The sequence below is a fragment of the Lycium barbarum genome, chromosome 4 (assembly GCF_019175385.1).
Source record: "Lycium barbarum isolate Lr01 chromosome 4, ASM1917538v2, whole genome shotgun sequence".
NCBI classification, from domain to species: Eukaryota; Viridiplantae; Streptophyta; class Magnoliopsida; order Solanales; family Solanaceae; genus Lycium; species Lycium barbarum.
This window is the reverse complement of record NC_083340.1, coordinates 146,478,529-146,498,739: the sequence shown is the minus strand read 5'-3', so window position 1 is coordinate 146,498,739 and position 20,211 is coordinate 146,478,529. Positions and strand designations below refer to the sequence as shown.

The window sequence follows — 20,211 nt, the reverse complement described above, 5'->3', positions numbered from 1 at the left end:
TATGCAATGTGTTCAGTGGACTTTCTTGAATTGAATCTATCTTTTGTGTTTTGGAACTACTTAGCACGTAAAAACTGACACCCGACAGTCAGTTTTGGCAATGCTATTTAAGCTATATTTACTCTCTTTTTTTTTCGAAATATTTAAACTTGTAGTTGGTGTTTCACAAATGTCAGACATTACTTCTTGGATTCTTCTTCTGTCATTGCCTTTCATTAATTCAAAGATCAATGTTCTTTTTCACATGCTTTTCTACATTTTCACCATTTTTCCTCTGGAGGGTGAAGATGTCCAAGCATGTCCGAAAAAACATAACAAAGCCACTTCTATATAATAGCAAATCTTGATGGTCCAGCTAGGCAGCTATTCTCCTTGCATCAATAAAACCAATAGGCACTTGAATCAATCCCTCACAGAAATTTTTGACAATTTTCTCTACTGGTTGGATATACCATTCACTCATCTTAATCCACAAGAAATCGCATACAGGAAACCATAGTAACCCACTCTTGAGTTTGGAATATTATCAATGTCTTCGATAGTTCATACTAGAGGAATATGGATATTTGAGAGACAGGAGATGTCCAGAGTATAGTCATATATGCCTGAAGTTCAGGCATATACGCCCAAAGTTCAGCCACATATGAGTGGAGTTTAGTCGGAGAGTTTTCAATTAGCGAGGCTATCTTTGCGAGTTGATAAAGAAAATACACTACCACTATGTACATAACATCACTCAGAAGAACAAGCATATGGAGAACATCAATGTAATGAAGTAGTAACTGACCTTAGCATAAATGATTGAAGTCTAATACAACAGGGAAATAAGACGTGTGATTTCACTTCACGAGGAAAACTGATGTTTTTCTAACACATTACCACTCTTCAACTGCCTATAAACTACATATTTCTCCTGCTACATAGAGGCTAAATCAGTCAATATTAAGATAATAATTCATTGATACAACTTCAGAAGCTCATCCTTAAATTTCGCTTTCAAGGGTTCGCGCTTCAATTTGAGAGCTGCAGTAACTAATCCGGACTCAGGCGTCCATGGCTCGGGTATCAACTTGATCTTTGCAGGAATCTCAAACTTGTCCAATTTTGCAGCTTTGCCTACCTGCATTTGAGTCACATTAACTACACAGTCAGCACTCTATAGTTGAAAACTTTCCAACACGCAAATTAATGCCGTGAAAATTAGAGATGGTCTTTAGCTTCAACGGAGTAAATCTGTATCGGCAAAGATATGCTCCATTACTCGATTCACTTTTCTCTGATAGCACCGAGTTATCCTATGTAGAGCTAACACCGAGCTGTCACAAGCCTATATACTTGCCAGGTTAATTTTCAATACGGATCATCATGATGATAATTCGGATGAAAAGGCGACAAACCTTTGAAAGGGATTGCTGGACTTCATTCACTGCTTCGACTTTGTTGCACAGATCAGAGAAAGCTCTATGCTCGATGCCATTTTCTTGCGCCCATTTCTCAAGCACCTTTTGTGAAGGAACAACCAGTGCTACACAATAATTATGGAAGGGGTCTGCATAGACCATTATGTTATCGACATAATTGCTTGATATAAGTGCAGCCTCAACCTGCAATGAGCATCAATTGTCATACAATTCCCATAAATTTAAGCAGATCATGTTCATTGTAGCCCCAAGCAAACCATTAAATATAAATTTCAAGCAAATGCCATGATGAAGGAAAAAAGAAAATGGTGAATACCGATCTATACAAAAATATATAAACAGAAGTAAATACCTTTCCAAGTGAGATATACTCCCCATGCTGAAGTTTAACAATATCTTTCTTTCTGTCAATGATTTCAAGGCATCCATCAGGATGAAACCTTCCAATGTCACCAGTGTAGAACCAGCGCATGCCACTCTCATCAACCTGCATTAGAGGTATTAACATCATCAACAGGCTTGCGGTACAAACAAATTCAGTCCATTTACAAGAAGAGGCTCAGAACTACCTTGTACACCTCATTAGTTTTGTCGCCATTGTTGAAGTAACCAGCAGTAACACTGTTCCCACCAACAATTATTTCTCCCCGAGGCATCGGTTTATCAGCATTCGTGTAACCTCCTTCTTCCCAAGAAATAAGCTGTATTGTTAAACACAGCACATTTTATGAAAAAACCAGCATACACCGTCATAAAAAACAGAAAATTCCTAAACTTATCAAGTTAATAAAGTTTGAAAGAAAAGGAATAAATAGGGAATAACAGTATCCAACACTTATTCTTTAGTTTCTGGATATATTAGCTTTGTCTATTTTGTCCATTTCCTTCTGATTGGATTACGAGAAAGTCTCCAGAAGAGAAAATTACTCTTGCTGCATTTAAACTTGAATACCTCTTGGAAACCAAACTTCATCAGATTGCAGTGTGAATTCAATCCTAATAAAAATTACAAATGTGCAAGCTCATACGTCATAGACATTGGAACGACAAAACCAAACAAAAATTCAAATAGGTCAGTAGGCACTTTTTCCCTTCTATCACTCCTCAAATATCTACAAACTAAGTGGTGCCTTAACCAAGTTATTTAGCAACAATGTTTATAGGCAACTGAATGGTCATATATGCACATGCACAGACAGACATTTAAGTATATACTTCTATATCAAACAAAGGTTTATGTACAGCTGTCTCAAAGACTATAGCAGCTTGAAAACGTCACTCAAAGAAGGCTGATAACAATGATCTGAGGAGAACTGGGACCATTTAATTTATCAAAAATAAACGCGGTCCACTCAATGTGAAAACTAAGGAAAAGAGTTAGCAATGTCTTTAGGAGTAGTGGTTGGATGTACAAGGATGTTCAGTTGTTCATTCTAGATTGGAAGATGGGAAGTCTATGATGTGAGATGTAAGAAGTAGGAACGGAATCATTGTGAATACATGAGGAATGACTAACTATATTTTCCGGGTGGCAAAGGTAGCACCGGGAGCATCATTAGTTGTTTTCTCCCAAATTCTCCTCTTGCTTTACCTCTTAATTGTTTGAATTTGTTCTAATGAGACAATTAATTAACGGAAGAACTACTTATGGGACACTTGCTTTTCAGTAACTTCTAACACAGCTCATTAGCTAGCAGCTTTCTATTTGCACCATAGGGGACAAACCTCAGGGAACATTAATGATGTTATCCTTAGCTTTTAGGATGAAAATAGAAGGGCGAGAAGACTCATGTTTTTGTTGAGTAAATGACACTTGCTAATGCAGTTTATACAACACGTCGATTTCCACAGGAAGCTATATCCTCTAATGTATCAGAAATTAATTGACCTCTTGGGATTACTCTTCTAATTACTTGAACGCTAATTTCCTAGGAGACAGGTCATTTTGCCCACTGCATGAATTCCACAAAACGTAACTATTCAAGAAAACTTAGCTCAATGTTTGGAACATAGATCTTTTTAATAAATGATTGAGTGTAGCGATGGCCTCAAAAGAATTCCGTAGACATTTTCTGAATGGGATAAACCCAGATTATCCACATTTGAAATATTATCAAGCTTTATTCAAAGAAGTATCCACCATACCTTTATATAGCAACAAGGAAGAGGTGGACCAACACGACCAACAGAAGGATCATCTGCCTCGGAAAAGGCAGCTCCTGCAAATGTCTCTGTCAAGCCATATCCCTGACCAATAGGCGCTCTGTCGAAAATGATCATCAAAATTCTAGAATAAAACAGTCCATCCAGAGAGGAGTATTGAAAAGTAAAGTGTATGCAGAAGAATTTCTTGATGTCAAGACAGAAGAAAAGTTACCCCATACAAATGTTGATAAATCTTTGTGTATCTCCTGACAGAGGAGCACCACCGCAAAGCATGAAACGGATATCTCCTCCGAGTACTGAACGTATCTTTTTAAAAATAATCACCTCCCACAATTGTTTCTCTAGACCCCATGCTCCAAACCAGCTACCTTCCATAGCGGCCAATCGACGGTTAAAGGCAATATTGAAGAGTTTCTTTGCAGATCCTCCCTTCTCCTCCACCTAGAATAGAAAAACATTATCACGAGATTAGTACCTCATATGAGGCCTTATACTCCAACTAAAATGCCCCGAAGGTCCAACTTAAACCTTCTTTATAACACCATCCTTAACACGATCCAGAATGGCTGGAACTGCTGCCATTAAAGTAGGTTTTAAAACCGCGGCATCTCCGTGGGTCCCTTTCATGATTTTATTAGATGTATCTGTCAATGTCAGAGCCGAGCCATAACCAATTGAAGCACCAGCAGTCAACATAACAGTCTGCAGGACCAGAATCACTCAGAACTACAACAAGCTTCATTGCTAGATAAAGACTAAATGAAACAAACGATGTAAAAACTCTGAAGAATACCTCAGCCGCTAACTCAAAAACATGAGCTAAAGGTAAGTATGCCAAATAGACATCACTGCTTCCAAGTTTTGGAATAACAGTCATAACTGCAGCCGCAGTTGCTACAATGTTGCCATGAGTTATCATGACACCCTAAAACATAAAAAAGAAAGAGCTTAAGTGAGATTAATTCAAGCTAATTTTTTTAACCAACAAAGAGGATAACATAAAAGAAAATTAAGTTTGTTTAAACTGAAAGCCAAAGAGAACAAGTAACACACTTTTCTTTTCACAAAGGAAAAAACATTGCATTGGATGAGACAAATACCTAAAGTATAAGACTCATGAGATTACATCATGACAAAAGTTAATACTCCCTCCATCCCAATTTATGCGATGGTGTTTGACTGGGCATGGAGTTTAAGAAAAAAACAAAGACTTTTGGAATTTGTGGTCTAAAGCAATAGATATTCGTGTGACTATAAATCATCTCATTGAGGGTAAAATAGAAATTTTCAAGTTAAATTGTTACTAAATATAGAAAGATTTCATTCTTTATGGGACTGACCAAAAGGAAAGACTATCATATCAATTAGGACAAAGGGAGTACTCATTTTCTTTTTGTTCACCAGATTGAAGCTTCTTTGGTGTAATAGATGAATTGGAAAAGAAATGTTGTCCAGGGACAAGAGCTGAGCTTTTCCTAAGGTAAAATGCCAAGTGTGTGCAATGACTACTTTGTCTTCGAAAAGGCAGAATGCAGTTATAGAATCCACTATTACAAAATCGAATAAGATTTATGTCCTAAAAAAAGGTAGAAAAGAAAGGAGCCCTCTTTTTTCCAGCCTTCTTTTGGTAGGAACATAGTGCATTATCGCTTTTAGGGTGGAGTCAAGTCAAATCTAGTAAAGGAATTTTGTCAATATGCCTTAAGAATCATTGGTCAGAGATGGATACGATAGGTGGTTTTTCTAGAATAGGCAATAATGAGACAACTTTTTGTCTCCTGCAAAGGTGATCAGAAACATAGCTGTCTATATATCTATATGGAATCTCAATTTTACTCATTCATCACCAAGCTTTTACCCCGGGAGTCAAGATTGATGAGTCATGTTTGTTATAATACTTCAGGCCTGTAACCATTAAATGATACACAAGATCTGGCCACGTGGAAAGCTCTGATACTCTATCCTATTGAGGAATCCAAGTTAAATATCATATCAGAAGGAAAAATTAAAAGCAAGTTTCATTATACCTTAGGCATGCCTGTGCTGCCACTTGTATACATGATCACTGCAATATCTCTCTTTATAGGCAGTATTGATTGAATAGGATTACTTTTACCCAGTTTTTCAACTTCCGAGAAAGATGTCACCCTCCAGCTGTCAGTATTTGTAGTGCTTGAATCTATTGCAGTCTTGTCATCTTCAAAATATATGACATTGGAGATGGTTTTCAGGTTAGAACCAATTGCAGCCAATTTTTCAAGTTGCTTGGCGTCACAAATCAATGTGGACGCTTGAGTCTGTCAATGATCACAATGGAATTCAATCCATCACATTTGCTGGCACTTTATGTAATCCAAGAGAAAAAAATATTTAAATGCCCCACCTCATTCAACGAGTGTATAAGGGCATCATCTCCCAAAGAAGCATAAATAGTAACAACAGCTATATTCTGGCGGAAGCATCCCTGAGAACAATAATTTCAACTATAAAACTTGTTGTACTACTCTAGTAATCACATAACAAACAAACATGAACTATTTTAATATAAAATGGGATTAACTCGAATACCTGAAAGGCAATGATCCACTCTGCACGAGTTTCAGAGAATATAGCAGCACGAGTCTCCACATCGTGACCCAAATTAACAAGTCCAGAGGCAAAGTTGCAAGCCCGATCAAATGTTTGCGCATAACTCTCCCAGTTATACTCGCTCAAGTGAAGTTGCTCAAACTTTCTTCCATCCTTTGCTGTTATGAAGTCCCTACTAACTAATTTTCTAGTTCCAAGACAGCGCTTACTCGAATGTTTTCTACAAGACTTCTCAAATAGAGCTGCCATAGTTGTAGCCCCTTCCCAAGGAACTTCAATTAATTTGGCTGACTTAGCATTTCGCATTGCAAGACCTGCCTCACCACCAACGTTAACTGGAACTCCTCTCTGTTTTGCCTTTTTCTTCCCCATAAGAACCAAGGAGAGGAATAAAGGTATTATAATCGCAATTACAGCAGCACCGACAACCCCAAATGACCCCTTGTCTTTGAAGAAAGAGACATAACTACTTCCTTCAGAAGCTTCCATTTTATATGATGCACGGTTCTATGCTCACACAATACTCTTCAAAATAGAACAAAGAGATACCTAAGACATAATATATAAATCAGTACCATAAATCATTCTCTGGATGCTACCGATAAGTGCAACTACTATGGCATACTCTGCCCAAAAATACATCAAGTGAATGGCCAATGAGCTAAACTACAAAATTAACTAAGATTTGTGCCTTATAAGTAAAATTTCATAAGGTAAGCATCATGAATACTTTCAAATGCGAAAATGAGTAAACTAAGTGTTCGAACCTCACTGTCATACACAGTATCTTCAGCCTCACTAGTTTAAGCCCTTTTCCTCTATAGGCTATATTTTTCAGTTTTCACAGACATAAAAACCACTAAGGAGAGGATGGGAGCAGGGGAAAAGCTAGAGGGGCAGAAGGGGATTCATCCACACTCCTTTCGTCGAAAAATCACACTGTATCTATAGGGTAATATTTTTATTTTATTTTTATGTTTGTCTAATAGATGAACTCCCATGGTGAAAATACTACCTCAGGGATGGGACGTGGGAAAAACACAATCACCATCAACCTTTAACATGAATGTTTCTGTCATTAGCAGTCACACAAAATCAAAGCTTCCACTATGACCTGAGTACTCCCAAAACCTCTGCTTGAAATTCTAACTATTTGAAAATCACGGAAGAATACGCGTTCCTATATAATTAAACATAACTGAAAGTATAGGAAGAAGAACTCCCCCAAAAGCTTAAAACCCAACCTGTTAATATCAAAATGAAACATTGAAATATCATCAATACACTATAACACATACTCCTACAAAAACACTACGTGATTTTTTCCTATTTGTCCAAGCCTTAATGAACAGAGTTATCAACTACCTGTGTTAGTAACAAATACCAATGAAATTAGTCAAAGTGCACACAAACTGGCCCGGACACCACACTACCGTTATCTCAAAAAAAAAAAAAAAAACTACATCATCACTTCTAAAAAACAGCTCAAACACTTACAGTTAAAATGAAAACAAATCACCAAATTGCAAAGAAAGTACACTAAGTTCACATCCACATATAAGTTCACACAACTATTGGTTTAAAGTTTTGGATCAATCTTGAAAATTAATTAAAGAAAGATCATGTAACAGTGAAACTGTAAAATTCAAGAAAAGGGTACCTTAACAAGACTTTATGGACGTATAAAAGTTGATCAAAAAAAGCTTTTTCTTTTCCCCGTTTGGTTCTGTACTGCTGTTGGTTTTCTATAGTAAAAGTCATGCAATGATATAAATGAGGAAAGTTGATGAAAACTTTTCAGTTTCCAGAAGAATATATATAGGGTAAAAAAATAGCTCATAACTTTGTATATTTGTGTTTCAATGCCAATACTTTTTGGTATTGCAAATTCACTCCAAGAATTTTTTAACAGTCTTTCCCTTTATTGTGTTCTTTTTTATGTATTAGGACCAAAAGAAATAATTCCTCTATCTCAATTTATGTGATGCAGTTTGGATTTCGAGAGTCAAACAAAAAAATCTTTAGCCGCAATTTATTTGTGTGCCCTTTAATATTTTAAGTTGTTAATTATTATGACTTATACTACTTTTTACGTAATTTCTAGAAATGTAAATGATTTTTCAAAAAACTTAAAGATTGTGTGTCTGAATCTATGGTCAAAATAAAAAAGTTTGACCCTCGAAATTCGAATTGTATCACATAAATTGGGACAGGGGGAGTAGTAAACAATGAGACTTCAAGGGTGAGGGTCAAATTATTTAATTTACAATCTTATTGAATATCTATACATCAAAAGTTTGAACAGTACTTTCATATTTATAAGTTTTATCATCAATAATAATATATTTCTTTTTATAATTACAAATAATTAAAAAAAGATATGAAAAATTGTTGAAACAAGACATGTTTGATTATCTAAGTAGTCATGATGTTGTAGAAATTGAAAGAGGAATCATGCTTTTTTTTGTATATCTCATATTTAATAATTAACATTGAACACTAATCTCATTTTATAGACGCATCAAATAACCCAACTTTAATTTGAAAGGAATTTTTTAGCCAAGGAGAATGATCATGTTCGTGTACATATTATATCTCATCTGATTCTTAAAATGTAAGATGTACTAATGATTTATTCTTAAAGTGACTCAAACATAATTCTTTAAAAGAATAATCATATTTTGATAAGATAATATATAAAAATAAAAGAGATCATAGTAAATATATGCTTCCGAATTGTCAACACCAACATAATGAGGAGGTGTTTTTCAATTTAGTGACTTGATGACACCTTTGTAATTGTTTGGCTATAATCAATACCAAGTTGAATCATTGCACCACAAGTTACAGACACATGGCTATCAATCTGTGATTTCGAAACTTTTGGTTATTTTGGGGACTTAGCTCTCAATTTTTTTTATTCCAAATGGGATAATTTCAATATAGAAATACTCCCTTCGTCCCATATTAATAGTCCACGTTACTGTAAATATCAGGTCCAAAATACTTATTCATTTATAAAATAAGATAGAATTAATTAAGTTTTTCCTACTTTACCAAAATTAATTGTTTTTAAAGTAACCAAAATTTTTAGAGTGCAATTAATTGGAGAGAGATAAAGGTGATATAGTAAAAATACATTTTTATTTATGAGTTCTTAAAGGGCGGAAGTGGACAAGTAATATGGGACGATGGAAGTACAAATTTGGAGATGTTCAATTAAAGATTGGATACGTAACTAGTAGAGAAAATTGCGTGCTTAGTTTGGAATTCTCAATTAAGATTGAACACGAAAATCAGCAGATAAGTTGTGTATTTAGTTTGAATGTGAGATTTTATTAACGTCAAGGCGGAATCTCTTAAATTATTTAACACTTAAGTTGATTTCAATTGAGGTGAGTTAACCACATCTACTCTTGGTGGCAGAATTTGTGTTTTTATTTTTGTTTTTATTTTTGTGCTTTAATTATGGAGTTGCACCTTGTGAATTTTGATTGTCCATTATATGTTCCTTGATTTTGTTTGGGCAATGTGCAGGATTGCCCTTCACCGGAGGAGGTGGTCTTTAATTTTTACCTCTCAAAATGGTGGTCTTTAAATTTTACTTTAAGGCAGAATTTCTGCCTCAAGACATTATTTGCATGGACAGAAATTTTGCCTTTTCCTCTCTTTTTCTCCTCTCTTGAGCCGAGGGTCTTTCGGAAACAACCGCCCTACCTTTCAAGGTGGGAGTTAGGTCTGCGTACACTCTACCCTCCCCAGACCCCACTCAGTGGATTATACTGGGCTTGTTGTTGTTGTTGTTGCCCATGCAAATTCTGCCTTAAGGTCCAAATAAGCAGAATTTGCATGACAGTTTTGCAAAATTCTGCCTTGCGATTTTTTTTTTTTTATTGAGCTGGAGTTCGAACCCACAACCTCATGGTGTTAGGCGAGGGGCAAAATTTAAAGACCACCAATTTGAAGGACAAAAATTAAAGACCACCCCAAATGAAGGGCAATCCGCGCAAAATAATAATAAAAAAAAGATTTTGTTTCATGAGTTATGATTGGTCTATGCCATGTATCTGAGTCTTTGACTTTCGTTATGACTCAACGTTTAACTTTTATGTATGCTTTGAATTTACTTGAGTTTATGAGAACGTTTTATGATAATGAACAGCTGAGCTTTAATTTTATACTTCTTATTTTACCTTAAGTTAGATGACGTTTAATTATATAATAATATTTATGATTTGTTTTAAATGATAATTTCATTTTTTTTTCAAAACCTATCCAATGAAGAACTGTATGAATCTAGAACTAGTTTTCATTTTTATTTTTTCCCTTCCCAAATTAAACACCAGGTTCACTTTCCAAGGTTCAATCTTTTAGGAATTAGTAAAACATAGGAGGAGAAATTAAAATTTAGCTGGAGAATATTAATGGAGCTGACTGACAACAAAATAGTTAGCTGCCCTTCTTTTTATTTATTTAGTTTTTGTATTTGTATTTATAATCTTTTCTTTCCGAAACTCAATGAGAATTAAAAGCTACCACTTCCCAATTCAATTCTATTAAATGAAGATGAGAGGCTTTAAATGATAAGTTCTACTAGTATTAAATTCCTAGTGACAATAATTTTTCCTTTTCCCCAAAAAATAATTAGATCGTCTTGCATTCTACTTCTAGAAACTCATTGAGGTATCAATAAGGTCTTTTTGCCATATTATTTTGGTCACAATAGTTCAAATGAGATAAATTCATATGACTATTTAGGTCAAATTTAATAATTTATGCTTACTTAATGTCATTTTTATCTTTTTGACATTAATATCTTTTCTTCTCAAAGTTTATCTTAATTTAAAATTGTACAATAGAGATTATGGTGATTTTTACATAAGTGTGGCCAATTTTGGGTCAAATTAGTGTGGCAATTTAGCAACTCTCGGACGTTGAACAATAATCAAGAGTCGTGTAAGTTGTTTAGGGTTTATCTCATATCGATGAAAGTCTGTATGTAGATCCATCCTATAATATGGGATAAAAAAGTCAAAATGGGTGATTACCTTCAGAAAAGGCTCAAATATGCCATCGAACTATCGGAAATGACTCACTTATACCACTCGTCAATAGTTTGGCTCATTAGTGCCATCAAACTAATCGAAATGGCTCATTTATGTCACTCATCAATTGTTTGGCTCATTTATGCCATCGTCGTTACCAAAAATGACTAATCCATATTATTTTTCACTAACGCTGATATTACAATACCAGAAATGACACGTGGCCTCCAACTAGATAATAGTTGTGAGTGGGTCTGGTGTATGGAAGAATTTTTTATTAATTTGGGATTTAAAATTGGGTTGGTTTAATTAAACAACGTAGACCTCTAATTGGACGCCATGTGTCATATCTGGTATTCTAACACCGGCTTAAAAATGGCCTGGATGAGTGATTTTGGTATCGGTGATGGCATAAATGAGTCAAACTATTGATGAGTGGCATAAATGAGTCATTTCTAATAATTCAATGGCATTAATGAACCCAAAACTATTGATAAGCAACATTTCTGATAGTTCGATGGCATATTTGAGCCTTTTCCGTTTTATCTTCGATCAACCTCTCTTGGATTATCTCATTATAAGTAGTTCCTGTATGAGTTCTTCATTGTTTCTAACTTCCTTTTTGAATTAAATCATTTATTGAATGCTTAATTGGTTATATCAAGTTTCTTGATTATCCTTGGCATCTATTAATTGCATTCTATATTTGATTTGCCCTTTCTTCTTCAATTTTAGAAGTAGTAATTTAGGCCGTGTTAGTCGTCTGCTACAAAGAGGAAAGAAAAACAAGTACAAAAATACCACGTCCTCCACCCCTTCACATCTTAAACATGAAATCTTATACAATTTTCAGCTGTATTTTGCCACATACTTCAACCACCAAAGACCTAAAATGACACCTATAGTGACTATACAACGAAATTGAAATTGAATCTCTGTCTACCAAGACACAATAGTCTCTCCTTTATATTCATCTGAGGTGTAACTCGAGGATTGTGAATGAAATGAATGCTTCTAATTCAGTAGCTTTTCTTCGAAAACTTCTGGCATGTATTAACTACTACTCCCTCTGTTCATTTTTACTTGTCACGTTTTGACTTTTCACGCTGTTTAAGAAACAATGATTAAAATAGGTATTTTACCACAATACCCCTATTAAATGGTATATAATTGTATTGGAGTTGGGAAAATGATTTGAAATGAGTAATAAATGCTAAGGGTAAAACAGGGGAATTTTTATCTTACCTTGATATGTGAAAATTGACAAGTAAAAATGAAATCTATAAAATGAATAGTGAACAAGTAAAAGTGAACGAAGGGAGTAAAACTGAAACGCATAAAACTCAACGGAAGCACCAAACAAGAAATAATCATCGGCTCCATCACTAGTTATACAACGAAGAACATCACGAAAGTGAGCATGCTCCGCTTCACAAGAGGTCACCCCACTGGGTACCAAATTCATGTGTTTTCTAGAGATCGAATAAATAGCATTGTATATATATGTGACTCTGAAACACACACGCAAGGATGATGGCATGCCACTAAAAAGAAGCCAAATATTTTCTCGATACATCCTACAGACATACAAGCATGGAAAAATTAAGAGTACTGATAGAACGATAAACTCTTGTCATCAGACACACTTGCAAGCATACAAGACCGAACATCAGTCCTTGATGTTGGTCCAAAAGCCACAGCCCAAACCTGATCTGTATGGTTGGTTAAAGTCTGCGTAGCTGCTCTCATTTTAAGATCCCACAGCCTAACCGTCTTGTCACTTGACCCTGTTGCAATTGCTGCCCCGTCTGGGGAGACGTCAACACTCAAAACCCAACTTGCATGACCTGACAAAGATGTGAGTAATGTTTTCCCCTCAGCATCATACACATGCACATGACCATCATCTGATGCTGAGAAGAGTATTCTTGAATCATGAAGTGAAGGTGAAAACACAAGGGACCGAACAGGCATGGAATGGCCTTCTAAGAAGTGGAGGAATTTGGCACGAGCTACATCAAAAACAGAAATAGTCCCATCAACTGATCCACAAGCAAGAAGCCTACCATCAGGATTCCATGCAACTGAAAGGACAAATTTCTTGTTGCTGCTTTTATCAGATGGTTGTGGGGCTCCTTGACGAGGAATTGACAATGTGAGAACAAGTTCCCAGTTAGTAGTATCCCATAGCTTGACTGATGAACTACCACCTCCAGCTGCTGCCAGAGTGCTACCCTGGAAAATGCAAGAACCATAAGGGACTGCCTAAAACTTCCCATAAAGATGTGTGCCAAAAAGTTAAATCATAGAAAGAACATTGCTCACAAACCTTGATTACCAAAAGAAAATAGATCAAGTAACATACATACTGACGGAAGCAAGTGTGATGTATAATGAGATAGATTTCAAAGTCAAACAAGAAGATACATATCAGAATGACAAGGGAACATCTAAATAACCCAATTAACTCTTAATAAAGAAAAAGAACCAATTGCAGAAGAGACCATGTAGAACATAATCAAACAAAACTTCTGGTTCTTTATCGTCTTTTATTTGATAGGCTAATTGACCCAAACTCATTTAGGACTCGAACTTAGATGATTGATTTGATAGGTTAATTAAAAAAGGTTCTTTGTTGCCTCAATAAGTAAGCAACGCACTTCTCTGTTGCTGTTGTGGTTCCAACATCTTATGTCCAATTACATGAACAAACCATGAAGATGAGTATGAGGAGAGCACCAAAACTTCATATAGCAGCTACTAAGTATTCAAAACCACTAAGACCTTTTCAAGACACATTTATGACAGAGACAGGACGAGGCACTGGTTGATATAGAGCCTTGTTCTTAATAATATTCACCACTTCATCAAATAGGTGTGTGCTGTTTTCATCAACATTTCAAGAGCTAGGTCTGCCTTACTCCTCGCAATCAGAAATCAGTCAAAAAGAGAATTTAGGGATCTGAATACTTCTAATCAGGAAGGATCTTAGGGCCTTCTACCAACAAATATTTCAAAGAGCCATTTCATATAAAAAAAAAAAGTTCAGATGTCTTCGCATTGAAATATATGAGTACCTTTGGCATCACAGCTCATCAACTAAATAAATAAAAGCAGTTATTCCTATCTAAACCATTTAAAATAAGGGAAACTCATGTAATTATACTGACTTTAAGTAACTTTTGAGGGAGCAGGGCAGAAAGATAGAAGAACAAGGAGGATATTTTCATCGAGCTCCTAATCTGGATTTTCTCTAGCAATGCAAGTTACATCCATGTTTCCCTAACCTATACAATTCCTAGGACAAACATTAACAGATTGCTTAGCACTAGAAGAACCAACTCATATTTGTCCAACAGGCCAATCACAAAGCTAAGAAAAAGAGAAACCACTAGATGATTAACTACCAATAAACATCAATCAATATAATCAACTAAGCGTCAATCCTAGACTAGTTGGAATAGCCTATTTAAATCATTGATACCCATTCCGCTCAGACCTGGACCAGACCATGTCATTTCAATACTGGTTAATAATCTGTCTCTTAGAACAAAAGTTTTAAGTTTTACAAAACTAAAGGCTGTCTTAGCACTAGTATACAAGTCTCTAACCCAATAAAGACAGTAACTTTACCCTACCTTTTTCTAGTAGCTCTACGCCATATCCTACTTTTCTTATAGCTTTTCATCTAGGTTTATCCTTCAACTTGCTGATGTGTGACATTATGTAACCACAGAAACCGATAAAATCTATCCAACAGAACGATACAATGTAGGACAGTGCAATATAATATAATACAATATAATATGATATGATACATTATGAAACAATACGTAACAACCATACGAAGTGTAAATTTCAATTCAAACAACAATTCATCCAAATGCAATCTATTTTTTGTTTTTATCATTTATTCTACCTTTTTATACTAGCTCCAGCTCATACCCTACTTTTCTAGTATGTTTATCCTTCAAATTGCTGATGTGTGGCATTATATAACGACGAGAAACAATATAATCTATCCAAACATTATATTCATCAAGACAATACAGTACAATACAGCATAATACGATACGTTATGTAACAACTATCCAAACACTGTACTCATCAAAACAGTACAGTATAATACAATACGATACAGTATGAAGCACTATGTAACAACTATACAAACAAAGTGAACAAGCAATTCAATTCAATGCTAAATTTTCATTTTCCTTACTTACATTGGGACTAAATTGCAATTGCCACACTTCAGATGGCGGCGCTTCAAGTGTAGCAATAGTTTTATTAGTATCAACTTCAAAAACCCTAATAAAACTATCTATACTCGCAGATGCAGCAATTCTACGAGTAGGATGAGCCGTAACAGATACAACACCAAGACAATGACCTGTATAAGTTTGAATACAAGTAAAGTTACTCGGATCCCATAATTTTACGGTTTCATCTAAACCGCCGGTTAAAAGTAACGGCGGTAATTGTTCAGTTGATCGGATCCATGCTGTTGACCAAATTGAGTCTTCGTGTGCATTTTGTAGGGTTTCTAGTGGAGCTAATTTCATGGCGGATTAAACCCTAGAAAAAATTTGAAGGTCTGTGTTAATGGTGAAAGAGATTGGTACAAATTTGTATATATAGTTTTGCAATTGGGTCCTTTAATGTTTTGATATTGTTATTAGGTATTTTGTAATTCGGTCCTTCGTGTTTTCTGTTGTGATTTGTGAAGTTTCGTTACAATGGAGATGGTTTGCAATTGGGCCCTTCTTGTTTTGATATCGTGTTACATTTACCTCTAGAGAGGGTAGACATTATACAATCCCTCTGTCCCAATTTATGTCACACTTTTTATTTTTCGAGATTCAAACCATTTTTTTGAGTTTTTGGTATTCCGGAATACAACTTCAAGTTGTATTTGGAATTCTCATGGCCACACGCTGATTCCGGAAAAAAGTAAAAAAAAAAAATTCAGAGTAAATTGAATAATTCTTATGGCCAAACGGGGGCCAAATTGATATGAAAAAAGTTGCAACTTATAATACTTTCTCATGTAGTTTTCAAATATATAAATTTTAATATTAAAATATTGGATTAATCTAATCCAGTTTAACTTTAAAAATTTAGTCAAATTGACTCTAGAAAAGTGAAAAGTGTCATATAAATGAGGATGGAGGGAGTATACGTTTTTGCAATTGGATCCTTTATGTTTTGATATTGTGTTACATTTACTCTCTATAACAGCATTTTTATGTAGCAACACCTCACTATAACTATTAATTTTTTTCAGAATCGACTTTTTATGTTATATTTTTTTTTATAACAATTTTTTTTACATATAACAACAATTATTTTTATAACAGTATATTTTTTTGTAAAATTACTCATTCGTGGTGGATTAAAACCCTAGGGGAAATTGAAGGTCTTTGTGGGTTGTGAATTATGAGTTTCGTTAATCGTGACAGAGATGGTACAAATTTTTCGTATCTATAGAGCCCGTTTGGATTGTCTTATAAGTTGCCTATAAGCTGTTTTCAGCTTTTTTGAGTGTTTGGCTGGCTAAATTAAAGCCATTTTGTTAGAAGTGGGCATTCGGGTCATCGGATTGGATATAAAATTTTCGGTTTGAATATTTAGTTTTCGGATTGAAGAAATTACAATCCAAATCCAATCCAAATAAGTTCGGATTGGATTGGATATTTTAAGTTCGGTTTCAGATTATTCGATTTGGATATTTCGGAGTTTCGGATTTGACTCTTGAGACTTAAGGCAAACTTATTAGAAACGAAATTCATGTGTTAGTTCCACAGAGGTAAATCTAAATCATAATTGCTCAGTAAAAAAATTCTTCCAGTTCAAATTAGGATTAACAAATCCAAGTCATGTCCAACATAATAAATCCATACCAAATAAAAGCATTCTGAAAAAGCGAAAATGAACAAAATAAAATCTAAGTAGTCATCTGGAAAAATAACAAAGAACTCTGCCATTGGTGACATTAACGTGAGACTTTTGAGACTTGAGAAGTAAGAAACCCTATATTATATTTGATTTAGTAGAGAATTATATATTGGACTTAATATATTAATGGGTAGGGCCTTAGGTACTAAGCTATTGGACCTTTAGAAACTAAACTTATTAGTATTGAGCACATATGATATACGTTGGGCTAGATATAAGGTATAAAAATTTCAGATTTTCGGATATCCAAAAATTCGTAGTACTAAATCCATATCCAATCCGAAATCCATAAATTTTAAAAATAAAATCCGAAGTCCAATCCATAATCCAAATATCCAAACTAAATATTTAAAAAGTTCGAATTTCGGTTTGGATTTCGGGTTGGCCCAAACTGTGCCCACCCCTACATTGTGTGCTTAAAGTAAGCCCAAAAATTAATTGAGCCTGTTTGACTTAGCTTATCTAAAGCAACTTATAAGCTGAAAACAACTTATAAACTGCTTTTTTTAAGCCCATCCAAACAGGCTCATAGTCTTGCAATTGGGTCCTTCAATATTTTGATATTGTCGTTAGGTATTTGCAATTGGGTCCTTCGTGTTTTCACATTGTCGTTAGGTTTCCGATTCTAATAAAATGTGAACCTCATGAGAGGAAAATTGTATAAGTAGTATGTAAAGCAGAATTTTTTAAAGATGATAGATTTTTTTTTGTAATAATTTAAAATAATGCGATGTTATGAAATAATAATAAATAAATAAAATACTACTAGACAAGAAATGTAGAGAAACAAAATATAAAAAAGATATAAAAATATGCAGCAGACTCTACACACTAAAAATATGCAAAACAAAAAACTGCACTAAACAATAAAAAGTTTTTTTTTTTTTTTAAAGTACACATCAAATAGCTGCATGCATTCAGACTGTAGAAGTAAATAAAAAATGGAAGAGGTTACAAAAATAGTACAGCTTCTGTTTGGCCATAGATTTCGAGAGCATATTTTGATATAAAAGTTAAAAAACAGCATGTGCAAATACATGCTTATTCAAAACTAAGAAATTTTTTTTGAAGGTCTCTGTTTTGAGTTTCACTAACGGAGATTGAGACTGTAGAATTTTGTATATCTTTTTCCAATTGCGTCCCTTATATTTCGATATTTCAATTAGTTTTCGGACTTTAACATGTGATCCTCGTGAGTTTAAGTATGGATCGGATTGGTTCGTATTTTTCAAATGCCAAATCAAATCAATTATGTCGGGTTTTGAAATTTATAAATAGAACCAAATCAATAAAAGTCGGGGTTTTCGACTTTGGGTTTTCTCGAGTTTTTCAGTTTTCTCCCGGTAAAGTCTTTATACAAAACATATAAGTTATAACTTGTGCTTCAAATATTTCTTTAGTCCTAGTAAGATGCAACTATCTGGTATTTCTTAACAAAATAACACAAAATGTGAGATGGATCATGACATTGTATTAAAATATTCAACAAAAATTATAATCAAATCGCTAAACCATAATGAAAATGATCAAAATCTAAAGGTACTAAGTCATGTTAAAATTACGACTAAATATTAAGAAAAAATAAATTAAATTATGTATTTTACACTGTCTAAACCAATGCAAAACTAAGAAATAGATATTGTTGTTATTCCTAGCGTTAGAATTGAATTGTTTTTTGTTAGCATTAGTATGTGATTAATTTTGATTTGAACTTTATTTGAGTTACTAACATGTATGGGCAATAAAATTTATTGTACCATTCAAATTTTAAGTTTAAGCTTGAAATAATATGTGGAATTTTTTTTTTTAAAAATTATAAATTACATCACAAGTAAATGTTTTATGTATAAAATATTTTTTAAAAGTGTATACGTGTAACGTCGGGTTGGTTTTGTTTGGTTTGAATTTTTTTAGTTAAAATCAAACCAAATCAATTATGATCGGGTTTTTATTTTCCATACCAAACCAAGTCAAACCAAATTACTAGCTGAGTTTTTTTCTCAGTTTGACTCAAATTATTGATATAGTGCGGTTGTCGGTTTGCTTTGTACCCGTCTACCCGTGAGAGAAAAATAGATGAAATGATCTCTTTGTGTTATTCTTTTTGTTGATTTCATTTGAAAAAAGTATATAGCTAAAATGACATTTATAATGAGCTATGAGATCAAATTTTCCGAGTAGAAGTACAAAAATTATAACTTTTTCATAAGAAATTCAAATCGTCTAAAATGTTACTCCATTTTTTACCTATATTTTCCATATATTTTGAAAATTTAAAAGAAGATAATGAAGGAAAATGAAAATTCGGAATATGTTACTCCTTTCATATTCTTATTTTGCCATTATCAACAGCCTTATTGAATTTTGCATGGTGTATTATTGAAGATCACAAAATACTAAAGTATGATACATTTAGCATATATATGTCAAAGTTTTTCGCTTTCAATTCAAGTCAAACACTTCATATAAAATGAAACATAAGTTTTAATTCTAAAGATGATTGTCCAAGAAATGAATCGCAATTCACCTGTGCAATGTTACTATCTTTCAGGTATATATAAGTCTTATATACACTTTTTTTTTTAATCGATAAATTTTTGAAGGCCCGTAAGATTTTGTGTGCGATAAGATTCGAATTTGTAATGGGCGCCTATTTTTTCCCCCTAGTTTCTACTCGGTCCACGACACTTGTATTGAGCCCTAATTCGAAATTCACACCTCATAAGTCTCATTAAAGGAGAAAGCAATCCCTATTAGGATTTTTCCATTCTCAAAACTCAAACCTGAAATCTGCAGTTAAAGGTGAATGATAATATTCATCCCACCACAACTCTTGATGGTGGTGTTGTGCGCCTAATACACCTGTCATTTGTTACTCTCTTATCACTGTACCAAAGCCGTAGCGCTCTTTCTTTTTTCTTATTAAATAATAGCATGGAGCAAGTTGTGTACAAACTACAAACAAGAGGAATTTCTAAACTATTGCTCCATGATCATTGCACGCACAATGTTGGAAAAACCAAGTTCAGTGTAGA

General features: G+C 34.1%; 2 protein-coding genes across 3 annotated transcripts; both read right to left on the bottom strand.

The window, feature by feature from the left end:
* Positions 1 to 770: 770 nt before the first annotated feature.
* Positions 771 to 7,980, bottom strand: LOC132636899 (long chain acyl-CoA synthetase 8-like). 2 transcript variants are annotated; one of them, XM_060353970.1, is made up of 12 exons: positions 7,837 to 7,980; positions 6,156 to 6,725; positions 5,971 to 6,051; positions 5,615 to 5,884; positions 4,381 to 4,512; positions 4,116 to 4,289; positions 3,799 to 4,028; positions 3,567 to 3,684; positions 1,991 to 2,122; positions 1,774 to 1,908; positions 1,398 to 1,604; positions 771 to 1,120 (listed from the first exon to the last, which is right to left on the bottom strand). In XM_060353970.1, the coding sequence occupies exons 2-12, from the start codon at positions 6,663 to 6,665 to the stop codon at positions 956 to 958; spliced, it is 2,154 nt and encodes a 717-aa protein (XP_060209953.1). In that variant the 5' UTR covers positions 6,666 to 6,725; positions 7,837 to 7,980; the 3' UTR covers positions 771 to 955. The 2 variants fall into 2 exon arrangements, with proteins under 2 accessions (XP_060209953.1, XP_060209954.1); XM_060353971.1 differs by lacking the exon at positions 7,837 to 7,980 and adding an exon at positions 7,674 to 7,815.
* Positions 7,981 to 12,583: 4,603 nt separating this feature from the next.
* Positions 12,584 to 15,839, bottom strand: LOC132636898 (WD repeat-containing protein VIP3). The gene is made up of 2 exons (XM_060353969.1): positions 15,445 to 15,839; positions 12,584 to 13,456 (listed from the first exon to the last, which is right to left on the bottom strand). Exons 1-2 carry the CDS (start codon positions 15,781 to 15,783, stop codon positions 12,824 to 12,826), a joined length of 972 nt encoding a protein of 323 aa, XP_060209952.1. The 5' UTR covers positions 15,784 to 15,839; the 3' UTR covers positions 12,584 to 12,823.
* Between the last annotated feature and the right edge of the window lie 4,372 nt (positions 15,840 to 20,211).

Excerpts from the sequence above, each read along its gene's own strand:
- LOC132636899 (XM_060353970.1), bottom strand. The coding sequence starts at position 6,665 with ATGGAAGCTTCTGAAGGAAGTAGTTATGTCTCTTTCTTCAAAGACAAG. Across the intron at positions 3,685-3,798 it reads TTTATCAACATTTGTATGGG|AGCGCCTATTGGTCAGGGAT; the intron begins GTAACTTTTCTT and ends CATTTTCGACAG. Across the intron at positions 2,123-3,566 it reads TTCCTTGTTGCTATATAAAG|CTTATTTCTTGGGAAGAAGG; the intron begins GTATGGTGGATA and ends TTAACAATACAG.
- LOC132636898 (XM_060353969.1), bottom strand. The coding sequence starts at position 15,783 with ATGAAATTAGCTCCACTAGAAACCCTACAAAATGCACACGAAGACTCA. Across the intron at positions 13,457-15,444 it reads AATTGCAATTTAGTCCCAAT|GGTAGCACTCTGGCAGCAGC; the intron begins GTAAGTAAGGAA and ends TGCATTTTCCAG.